Source organism: Ovis canadensis, chromosome 23, assembly GCF_042477335.2.
Source record: "Ovis canadensis isolate MfBH-ARS-UI-01 breed Bighorn chromosome 23, ARS-UI_OviCan_v2, whole genome shotgun sequence".
Lineage (NCBI taxonomy): Eukaryota > Metazoa > Chordata > Mammalia > Artiodactyla > Bovidae > Ovis > Ovis canadensis.
This window is the reverse complement of record NC_091267.1, coordinates 34,557,554-34,570,092: the sequence shown is the minus strand read 5'-3', so window position 1 is coordinate 34,570,092 and position 12,539 is coordinate 34,557,554. Positions and strand designations below refer to the sequence as shown.

The following is a 12,539-nucleotide window of genomic DNA, read 5'->3' as shown; positions in this document are numbered from 1 at the left end:
TGATGTTGATGCTTCTTTTAAACTAGGAGATATGGCTTCTCAGCATTCTGATGAAGAGGAGCTGTTAAATAGTGCTGGTTTCGAGTATCACCAGGTGGCCTTCCAACCCTCCTTACTTACTGGTAAGAAAAGGCAAAAGTATGATTTACTAGAATCATTAGTACACATAGTGTGGTATCTGTCACCGGTGACCTAAATCTGTGCTTCAGAATTCACTTGCATGAAAATAGAAAAATTAACTGCAACACTGTAAATTTGTTATAGAACCTCCCACTGAGGACCATCTGCTGCAAAATACTTTGTGGCCTGAAGTTCAAAAACTGTAAGTTAAACTATACTTAGCTGTTTGGTCTGATTCTATCCTAACTTGTGGTATTTTTCCCCCCACAATTTGATTTTCTCCTTTGCTTTCCTCTTAGCTACAATCCCCCACCCCCAGATCTAAAGATAAAGATCTCTTGGTAGCCTTCATAAGGGGTGAGAATCAAACTTTACTTAGATTTTTATAATGCTGTGTATTATAGTTACTAGATTTGTTGGTTTTGATTTTTTAAAGTAGAGAGGCATAGCACCAATTTTTTTTTTAACTATTACTTTTTTTCCTACAGTGGTTCCCTGTTCAAACCTTTCTGTGATTTGTTATTAATATTTATTGTACTGACTGGTTAGGGGTGAAAACTTGTATTTAATTTAGTAGTTTGAATAAGTTATATTATTGCTAGGAAGTTACATTTTTCTCCACTCTCTGCTTTTACCCCAGTTACTTCCCTTGACAGAAATGTTTCTTAAAAGAACTGTGTGTTAGCTAGAGAGATTAATCTTTTCACATTAAAAAAATTTGCAGCATGAGAATAGATACATTTCCTAATACAAGGGTCATCCATTTTCTGTTTTTGAATTTTAGATACGGACATGGCTATGAAATATTTTGTGTTGCTTGTAGCAATTCAAAGACTCTGCTTGCCTCAGCTTGTAAGGTAGGGCATGTTACTTTTCTGTTCTGCTTGGTCACAGGTTATTTAAATCAGGCTCCTGCAAGCTTAGTGATGCAGGCAGAATTCAACATGAAAGGCCACAGGTGCCTGATTTTTCTGAATCTTGCTTTCTCTGCCTCTTTTCCATCTGTCTCTTCAGAAGCTTGCAGTTGCCTTTTAAATCTGTCTCAGCTGCACAGTTTTGTTTTTCAGTACTTGGCTTGAGCCTATTTATGCCCCTACTCAAAAACAATTTAATCAGATATCTGAAAATTAGACCTAAAAATGTGATAAAAACTTTTAGTAATGGGAGTGCTGGAGACACAGGGGAAGGCAAAACCCCGTGTGCGTTTCATCTGACCATTTCTTGAGGCCGCTCAGGGTGCTGACCTAATAGGGGAGTCAGTCCCTTGGCCCATGCCATGGTGAGGCAGGGGGGCGGCCAGGGCAGCGAGCTACCAGTAGGTGGTGCTGCAGAATCGTGCACTTCAGACAGTGGCCTGGGGGAATGGTCTTGAACTTGCTCTTCAGTGTTTATATCCTGTGGAGGATAATGTGAACGATCTGAGACCCATGCATTCCTCTGAATTTCCTCAAATTATCTACTTGTTTTAAACAAGAAAATACATTTATTTACTTGTTTTAAGCATGATGGTAAGAGCTGCCCACCTGGATGGCCACCTTTGGGTTTCTTTGTTTTGGGTTTTTTTCTGTGTGTTTGTTTTTTGTCCGTGCTCTTGCTGTGGCTTCTTTGTATTTGCCTGTGTTGAGTTGAGGGTCACCCTAAGAAATAATGTCATGCTCCTTTTCCCCCACCTCTCTTTGTTTATTGGCCTCTTTGTGAGGGTGGTCCTGAGAGTTTTCTTTCTGTTAATACAGATGCCTTTGGGTAGAATAGGGCATAATAGCAGTAACAACTATGCTTCTACTGAGCAAACTTTTTTGTGTCTTAGAGCACTGTTAATCATATATTTTCTCCTTTTGAAGTTGGCTCACTTGTAACAAGCATGGGCATTTCTCTTTTAAGCTAACATTCTGTAGCTGTTTTATTTAGGTGTCATGAGTGTACTGAAGGAGAAGAGGGCAGTAGAGGATGACATGGTTAGATAGCATCACTGACTCAGTAGACACGAACTTGAGCAAACTCCAAGGAATTGTGGAGGACGGGGAAGCCTGGTATGCTGCATTCCATGGGGTGGCAAAGAGTCCAACACAACCTAGCAAATGAATGGCAACAAAGTGTACTATAAATTGAACATTGGACACTTTGATAAATTTTGGCATATACCTGTGAAATCACTATAATCATAATGAAGATACCATCCACACCCAGTCCTGTGCTGTGCTGTGCTTAGTCACTCAGTTGTGTCTGACTCTTTGCAATCCCATGGGCCATAGCCCGCCAGGCTCCTCTGCCTCCAGGGATTCTCCAGGCAGGAGTACTGGCGTGGGTTGCCATTCCCTTCTCCAGGGTATCTTCACAACCCAGGGATCAAACTCAGGTCTCCAGTTTTGCAAGGAGATTCTTTACCATCTGAGTCACCAGGGAGGCCCGCCCCTATCCCTAGTAAACCATGAATCTGTTTTTTAACATGATTCAGTTCAGTTCAGTCGCTCAGTCATATCCGACTCTTTGCGACCCCATGAATTGCAGCACGTCAGGCCTCCCTGTCCATCACCAACTCCCGGAGTTCACTCAGACTCACGTCCATCGAGTCAGTGATGCCATCAAGCCATCTCATCCTCTGTCGTCCCCTTCTCCTTCTGCCCCCAATCCCTCCCAGCATCAGAGTCTTTTCCAATAAGTCAACTCTTTGCATGAGGTGGCCAAAGTACTGGAGTTTCAGCTTTAGCATCATTCCTTCCAAAGAAATCCTGGGGCCGATCTCCTTCAGAATGGACTGGTTGGATCTCCTTGCAGTCCAAGGGACTCTCAAGAGTCTTCTCCAACACCACAGTTCAAAAGCATCATCTCTTTGGCGCTCAGCCTTCTTCACAGTCCAACTCTCACATCCATACATGGAAAAACCATGGCCTTGACTAGACGGACCTTAGTCAGCAAAGTAATGTCTCTGCTTTTCAATATGCTGTCTAGGTTGGTCATAACTTTTCTTCCAAGAAGTAAGTGTCTTTTAATTTCATGGCTGCAGTCATCATCTGCAGTGATTTTGGAGCCCCCCAAAATAAAGTCTGACACTGTTTCCACTGTTTCCCCATCTATTTGCCATGAAGTGATGGGGCCAGATGCCATGATCTTCGTTTTCTGAATGTTGAGCTTTAAGCCAACTTTTTCACTCTCCTCTTTCACTTTCATCAAGAGCTTTTTAGTTCCTCTTCACTTTCTGCCATAAGGGTGGCGTCATCTGCATATCTGAGGTTATTGATATTTCTCCCAGCAGTCTTGATTACAGCTTGTGTTTCTTCCAATCCAGCGTTTCTCATGATGTACTCTGTCCACTGGAGAAGGGAATGGCAAACCACTTAAGTATTCTTAATAACAGGATACTGAACGAGGAACTCCTCAGGTCAGTAGGTGCCCAATATGCTATTGGAGATCAGTGGAGAAAGATGGAACCAAAGCAAAAACAATACCCAGCTGGGGATGTGACTGGTGATAGAAGCAAGGTCTGATGCTGTAAAGAGCAATATCCCATAGGAACCTGGAATGTCAGGTCCATGAGTCAAGGCAAATTGGAAGTGGTCAAACAAGAGATGGCAAGGGTGAACGTCGACATACTAGGAATCAGCGAACTAAAATGGACTGGAATGGGTGAATTTAACTCAGATGACCATTATATCTACTACTGCGGGCAGGAATCCCTCAGAAGAAATGAAGTAGCCATCATGGTCAACAAAAGAGTCCGAAATGCAGTACTTGGATGCAATCTCAAAAATGACAGAATGATCTCTGTTCATTTCCAAGGCAAACGATTCAATATCACAGTAATCCAAGTCTATGCCCCAACCAGTAATGCTGAAGAAGCTGAAGTTGAATGGTTCTATGAAGACCTATAAGACCTTGTAGAACTAACACTCAAAAAAGATGTCCTCTTCATTATAGGGGACTGGAATGCAAAAGAAGGAAGTCAAGAAACATCTGGAGTAACAGGCAAATTTGGCCTTGGAATGCGGAATGAAGCAGGGCAAAGACTAATAGAGTTTTGCCAAGAAAATGCACTGGTCATAGCAAACACCCTCTTCCAACAACACAAGAGAAGACTCTACACATGGACATCACCAGATGGTCAACACCGAAATCAGATTGATTATATTCTTCGCAGCCAAAGATGGAGAAGCTCTATACAGTCAATAAAAACAATACCAGGAGCTGACTTGTGGCTCAGATCATGAACTCCTTATTGCCAAAGTCAGACTTAAATTGAAGAAAGTAGGGAAAACCACTAGACCATTCAGCTATGACCTAAATCAAATCCTTTATGATTATACAGTGGAATGAGAAATAGATTTAAGGGCCTAGATCTGATAGATAGAGTGCCTGATGAACTATGGAATGAGGTTCGTGACATTGTACAGGAGACAGGAATCAAGACCATCCCCATGGAAAAGAAATGCCAAAAAGCAAAATGGCTGTCTGGGGAGGCCTTACAAATAGCTGTGAAAAGAAGAGAAGAGAAAAGCAAAGGAGAAAAGGAAAGATATAAGGATCTGAATGCAGAGTTCCAAAGAATAGCAAGAAGAGATAAGAAAGCCTTCCTCAGCAATCAGTGCCAAAAAATAGAGGAAAAGAACAGAATGGGAAAGACTAGAGATCTCTTCAAGAAAATCAGAGATACCAAGGGAACATTTCATGCAAAGATGGGCTCGATAAAGGACAGAAATGGTATGGACCTAACAGAAGCAGAAGATATTAAAAAGAAGTAGCAAGCATACACAGAAGAACTGTACAAAAAAGATCTTCACAACCCGGAAAATCACGATGGTATGATCACTCATCTAGAGCCAGACATCCTGGAATGTATAGTCAAGTGGGCCTTAGAGAGCATCACTACAAACAAAGCTAGTACAGGCGATGGAATTCCAGTTGAGCTATTTCAAATCCTGAAAGATGATGCTGTGAAAGTGCTGCACTCAATATGCCAGCAAATTTGGAAAACTCAGCAGTGGCCACAGGACTGGAAAAGGTCAGTTTTCATTCCAATCCCAAAGAAAGGCAATGCCAAAGAATGCTCCAACTACCGCACAATTGCACTCATCTCACATGCTAGTAAAGTAATGCTCAAAATTCTCCAAGCCAGGCTTCAGCAATACGTGAACCGTGAACTTCCTGATGTTCAAGCTGGATTTAGAAAAGGCAGAGGAACCAGAGATCAAATTGCCAACATCTTCTAGATCATGGAAAAGGCAATAGAGTTCCAGAAAACATCTATTTCTGCTTTATTGACTATGCCAAAGCCTTTGTGTGGATCACAATAAACTGTGGAAATTCTGAGAGAGATGGGAGTACCAGACCACCTGGCCTGCCTCTTGAGAAATCTGTGTGCAGGTCAGGAAGCAACAGTTAGAACTGGACATGGAACAACAGACTGGTTCCAAATAGGAAAAGGAGTGTGTCAAGGCTGTATATTGTCACCCTGCTTATTTAACATGATAGAGTAGTTTATATTTTCTAAATTTCTAAATTTTTCTATAAATGTAACTATAGTTTGTACTCTTTTTTTGTGTGTAGCTTCTTTCATGTGTCATAATTTGAGATTCATCTATTTTGTTGCATGTATCAATTAATTGTTCATGTTTTTGTTTCTGAATTGTCTTCCCTTTTACATATATATTACAATTTGTTGATCCATTCACTTAATGGACATTTAGGTGATTTCCATTTGGGGACTTTTACCAGTAAAGCTGTTATAAACATTTGTGTACAAGTCTTTGCATAGAATATGCTTTCATGTCTCTTGAGCAAATACATAGGAGTGGAATTGCTGAGTATATGGTAGATACATGTTAAAATTTTTAAGAAGCTTACAAACTGTTTTCCAAAGTGGCTGTACCACTTTACAGTCCCACTGGCAACGTGTGAGAGTTTCAGTTGCTCCACACCTTCACTAGTACATGATATTGTCATGTTTTTAATTTTTACCGTTCTGATACTTTTGTAATACCTCACTGTACCTGTAATTTGCATTTCCCTAATGATTAATGATATTGAGTATTTCTTTGTGTGCTAGTTTTCCATCTGTGTATCTTCTTTGATGAAGTATATATTCAGATCTTTTGCCCAGTTCTTCATTGTATTGTTTTCTTATTACTGAATTTTGAAAAGTTCTTTATATACACTGGATACTCCTTTATCAGATATTTGCTAGGTAGATAATTTTCCACAGCATCTTTTCCTTTTCTTGGCAGTGTTTTTTCAGAGGGCAGAAGTTTATGTTTTGGTGAAGTCTAAGTTATCACTTTTGTTCTGTGTTGAGTTTGTGCTGCTTGTGTAGAATCTCAGTAATCTTTGCCTGACTCAAAGATCTTCTGCATTATTAAGCATGTTTGCTGTGCATTATGACGAATTCTTTATCAGGCTGCAAAATCTCCCTACAGTTCCTAGTTTGCAGAGAGTTTTTATCAAGAATGGATGTTCAGTTCTGTTCAGTTCAGTCGCTCAGTCGTGTCCGACTCTTTGCGACCCCATAATGGATGTTAGATTTTGTCAAATTTTTTTCTTTGTTGGCATGTCATATGTTTTTCCCTTTTATTATTATGAAAAGTTACATTGAATGATTTTTTCAAATGATGAACCAGCTTTGCATTCCTGCTCATGATATATATGTATATAAATTTTAAAAAATTATTCTTTTTATTGAGGTGTAACTGACATGTATAACATTGTATTAGTTTTAGGTGTACAGCATAATGATTTGACGTTTGTTTACATGGGGAAGTGATCCCCGCAGGAAGTCTAGCTAACACCCATCATCATACATAGTTAGAAGACAAAGTTTTTTCTTGTGCTGAGGATGTTTAAGATCTCAGCAGCTTTCAAATACGCAGTTCAGTACTGATGATAATTGCTGTGCTACAGATTACGTCCCCCTGACTTAGTTATCTGTAGCTGGACGTTTGTACCTTTTGACTCTTCACCCATTTCACCCAGCCCTCAATCCTGGCTTCTGGATAGGTGTTAGTGCTGTTAAGGTTTTCCTCTAAGCATTGCTTTTGAGGCATTCTGCAAATTTTGGTATGTTGTGTTTTCATTTTCATTCAGTTGAAAATACTTTCTAATTTCTTTCACCTTTTATTTTCTAACTATAGGTTATTTTGAAATATATTAGTTTCCATATACTGAGTATTTTTAAGGTGTTTCTGTTACTGATTTCTAATTTAATTTTGTTTAAAAAGTATAGTATAGCTTCAATCATTTGAAATTTAATCTTGGTAAATTTCCATGTTCCCTTGAAGAAGGTAGATTGTTTCTGTTGGGTGGAGTGTTCTGAAAAATATGACTTATATTGGTTGATAGTATTACCGTCTTTGCTCTTTTTGTTCTGTTGTGTGTGGCATTTTGAAATCTCTGACGCCAGTTGTGAACTTGCCTTTTAATCTTTGTAGTGCGTTCAGTTTGTACTCTGTGTTTTGAAGCTCTGTTGTTAGATCCTAAGCATTTATGATCATTATGTTCTCTTGATTAACTGATTAGTTTATTATTATGAAATGAAACTCTTTATTTCTGATAATAGTTTGTGCTCTGAAATCCACTCTGATGTTAATATAGCCACTCCAGCTTTCTTTCTTTTTTTTGGCCACACTTCGAGGCTTGCACTGTCTTAGTTCCCTGACCAGGGATTGAACCCATGCCTCCTGCAGTGAAAGCATGGAGTCCTTACCACTGACTAGTGCTTGAATTATGTGTCTTTTTTCATCATTTTACTTTTAAGTTGTTTGTTAACTTTTATCTCAAGTGGATTTCTTGGAGGCAGCATAGAGTTGGATCTTTTTCTTGTCCTGATAATCTTTCATTTTAATAGGGGTGTTTATTAGACTGTTTGAATTTAATGTAATCATTGATATGGTAGATTTACTTTATCTTGCCATTTGTTTTCTGTTTAATCCATCTGTTCTTTGATCCATTTTACTTATTTTTGGTGAAGTAATTGCTTTTTATAATTCTGTTTCATTTCTTTTGCTTAGCAGATATAACTCTTTGTTGTGTTATTTTATTGGTTGTTTCACATTTTATAGTATGTGTCTTTAATTTACCGCAGTTTAGCATCAAGTAATAGTGCACTGTTCATGAGAAAATAAGTGCATTTTCATTTCCCCCTATTTTGTGGCATTGTTTTTGTACATTTTGCTTCTTTACAGAAATCCCATGATACTATTATTTTTGCTTTAATAATCAATTATCCCTAAAGAGATTTAAATAATAAAAAAGTTTTTCCAACAGATATAATTTTCCTTCTGCCTGCAGGATATTCCCTAGCATTTTTTGTAATGTAGTTCTGCTGGTTAGGAATTTTTTTTGAGTTTTCGCTTGTCCAGAAAATATATATGTCTCCTTCATTTTTAAAGTGTACTTATGGTAGGTAAAGGATTGTTTGTTTTCCTTTCTATACTTTAAAAACGTTGCTTTATTTCTTCTGACTTGCATTGCTCTGGATGAGAAGCCGAGTGTGATTTTTCTTTGTTACTCAGTAATGGGCTTTTCCTCTCCATGTGCAGTTTCTTGTTTATCCCTGGTTTTAAACAATCTGACTATTGTGGGTGTAATTTTCTTTGTGTTTCTTGTGCTTGAGTTTTATTGAACTTATTGGATCGTTCAGTTTATTGTTTTCATCAAATTTGAGGGCCATTAGCTTTTTAAGTATTTTTTCTTTTCATCCTTTTGCAGACCATATTTGGCTGCTTGATGTTGTCATAGGGTTCAGTGATGGTCTTTTGTTTTTTAATTTTTTCTGCTCTATGATTCTTTTTGTCCCTTGGGGTAACTGTTCGTTGTTGCCAGACATCAAGTATTTTGAAGTGCCATTGTTTCATGTATTTCGTTTGATCTTTTAGTTTTTTTCATACAAGATAGTAAATCTGGTCCCTGTCAACTTCGTATGGACCAGAAGTGAAAGTCTCTTAACTACTAATTACACAGTTAATGCAGAAATGTATTTTGTAAGAATATAATACATACTTGTAAAATTATGTAAAATGCATACTTGGAAAAATAGTATGGCAGCTCCTCAAAAAATTAAAATAGAACTATACCATATGATCCAGCAATTCTGTTTTTGGGTTTTTATACAAAGAAAATGAAAACACTATTTATATAGATAAACGTACCCTTGTGTTCATTGTACCTTTATTTGCAATAGACAAGATATGGAAGCAGCCAAAGTGTCCATTGATAAAGGAATGACTAGGAAGGGGTGGTGTGTGTGCACGTGGATGTGCAGTATAACCCAGCCATTAAACAAGAGTGAAGTCTTTCCATTTGTGGCACCCTGGATAGACCTGGAGGGCATTATGCTAAGTGAAATAAGTAAATAAGTCAGACAGAGAAAGATAAATACTAAATGATTTCATTTATATGTGGAATCCAAAAAACAAAACAAATGGACAAACAAAACAGAAGCAGATTGGTTGATACAGGGAACAGACAGGGTGTTTTCAGGAGGGGTGGAGAGATGATAGAAATAGGGGTATAAGAGGTATAAACTTATAAATAATTCACAGTTTCAAAATAAGTCACAGGGATGTGAGGTGCACATAGGGAACACAGTCAATAACAAGGTAAAATATTGTATGTTAATTATAATTTTAAAAATTCTGATTCCACTGCCAGTCTCTTAATTATTCATCATTTCTAATCCCTGTCTGTCTCTTCTCAGGGGTTACACCTGGTTATAGAATTTATGGTATCTTCTGAGAATTTGTGGTTTCTATTTATGCAGATACATGAAGAATACTGTAGAAGCAATGTGTTACTTTGAAAAGTGGTTTTGTTTTATTTTTTCCAGCGTATTTCACTTACATTGCTTTCTTGTTTCATCTCTGTCCTACAGGCGGCCAAGAAAGAGCATGCCGCCATCATTCTCTGGAACACTGCATCTTGGAAGCAGGTGCAGAATTTAATCTTCCACAGCTTGACTGTCACACAGATGGCCTTCTCTCCTGACGACAAGTTCTTACTAGCTGTTTCCAGAGATCGGACCTGGTCACTGTGGAAGAGGCAGGACACAATCCCACCTGAGTTAGGTAAATGGCTCCTGGCTGGGAAGAGTACTAGTGAGACAGCTATATCCATTTACTCACTTTGAGCAGCTGTTGGGTAAAGTGAAATGATAACAGGGTGAAGGCTAGAGTCTGGTTACTGGGAGTCTTTCAAAGTTTTTGACATTTGAGGAAGACTTGACCTTCCTTGTAAGGATGATAATGTTTTCAGATACCTTGGTTAAAGAACCATAAAAATCTGTATGTACAAAATTTAGACTTTGCATATGGTTACAGAATGCCACCATAAAACCAAATAGATGATATATACTGAGGATTTTATGGGACAGGAATAATAATATACAGTTAAATTACCCACCTGTTTCACACTGGTAATTCAGACATCCACTTGACTTCCTTGGTGGCTCAGATGGTAAAGAATCCACCTGCTATGCAGGAGACCTGAATTCCATCCCTGGGTCAGGAAGATCCCCTGGAGGTGGGAATGGCTACCCACTCCAGTATTCTTGTTTGGAGAATCCCGTGAACAGAGCAGCCTGGTAGGCTGCAGACCATGGAGTTGCAAAACCACTGGACATGACCGAGGAACTAATACTTGTGAATGACACGACCCCTGGGCAAGATGCTAACACACCTACCTGCATTCTTCTTTGGACCTGGCATAAAATGAAAAAACACTGAAAAGGAAAAAAGAGTCTCCTTTGTGTACTTACAGCAACAGCCTATTATTCTTCAGTTTCAGTGAGTGGGTAAAATCTAGAGAGTGGTTAAAGTACTTTTGTGTTATATAATCCTGCTGTTAATTTTTTCATTGATTACTACATCAATTTGACTTATGATGTTTTTAGTTCTTTGGGTTTTTTATATTTTAGAGAATATCAAGTACTATGACACATACTGAGCAGTATATGTTAAAACAGACTGATTTCATTTGCAACCAGTGATTTCCTAATATGTAGCCTTTACTTTTTAAAGTTAAAATGAGGCTAATAACAAGTCTATATTATAATGTGTTATATCTTTGTGGATTGTTGATTAATAGATACATTAGTCTTCCCTTGATACACAGCTAGGTCATTTAGGTTTAGTCCCTGTGAGGGCTAGAAGTTAGTTACCCTACACTTAGAATCTTACAAAGGAAAAGATTAAAAAAAAAGTTTTTTTTTTTTTTTACATTAAGAGTGCATTATTCTTTTTTCCATAGCTTAATACACAGATCTGGCTACTTCCTGAGTAAGTTTAAATTTCTTCAGGCTTCTTCTTTAGGCATCAACTGAACTTTTAGTTAAGTGTCCAGAAGATGTTTTACATCATTCACTTCAGTTCAGTTCAGTTCAGTCGCTCAGTCGTGTCCAACTCTTAGCGACCCCATGGACTGAAGCACGCCAGGTCTCCCTGTCCACCAACTCCCAGAGTTTATTCATACTCATGTCCATTGAGTTGGTGATGCCATCCAACCATTTCATCCTTCGTTGTCTCCTTCTCATCCCGCCTTCAATCTTTCCCAGCGTCGGGGTCTTTTCCAGTGAGTCAGTTTTTCACATCAGGTGGCCAAAATATTGGAGTTTCAGCTTCAGCATCAGTCCTTCCAATGAATATTCAGGACTGATCTCCTTTAGGATGGACTGGTTGGATCTCCTTGCTGTCCAAGGGACCCTCAAGAGTCTTCTCCCAACACCACAGTTCAAAAGCATCAATTCTTTAGCCCTCAGCTTTCTTTATAGTCCAACTCTCACATCCATACATGACCACTGGAAAAACCATAGCCTTGACTAGACGGACCTTGGTCGGCAAAGTAATGTCTCTGCTTTTTAATATCCTGTCTAGGTTGGTCATAACTTTTCTTCCAAGGAGTAAGCGTCTTTTAATTTCACGGCTGCAGTCACCATCTGCAGTGATTTTGGAGCCCCCCAAAATAGTCTGTCACTGTTTCCACTGTTTCCCCATCTATTTGCCATGAAGTAGTGGGACCAGATGCCATGATCTTACTTTTCTGAATGTTGAGTTTTAAGCCAACTTTTTCACGCTCCTCTTTCACGTTCATCAAGAGGCTTTTTAGTTCTTCTTCACTTTCTGCCATAAGGGTGGTATCATCTGCATATCTGAGGTTATTGATATTTCTCCCGGCAATCTTTCCAGCTTGTGCTTCATCCAGTTCAGCATTTCTCATGATGTACTCTGCATAGAAGTTAAATAGGCAGGGTGACAGTATACAGCCTTGACGTGCTCCTTTCGTGGTTGGAACCAGTCTGTTGTTCCATGTCCAGTTCTAACTGTTGCTTTTTGACCTGCATACGGATTTCTCAGGAGACAGGTCACGTGGTCTGGTATTCCCATCTCTTTCAGAATTTTCCAGAGTTTGTTGTGGTCCACACAGTCAAAAGCTTTGCCATA

At 38.7% G+C, this 12,539-nt stretch overlaps 1 protein-coding gene across 1 annotated transcript in view; it reads left to right on the top strand.

The window, feature by feature from the left end:
* Positions 1–12,539, top strand: part of ELP2 (elongator acetyltransferase complex subunit 2) — a 55,879-nt gene that overhangs the window by 37,385 nt on the left and 5,955 nt on the right. Inside the window, exons 15-18 of the mRNA XM_069568684.1 lie at positions 27–122; positions 265–322; positions 905–977; positions 9,977–10,169. Coding sequence (XP_069424785.1) covers positions 27–122; positions 265–322; positions 905–977; positions 9,977–10,169 — 420 coding nt within the window. The remainder of the gene's footprint in view (positions 1–26; positions 123–264; positions 323–904; positions 978–9,976; positions 10,170–12,539) is intronic.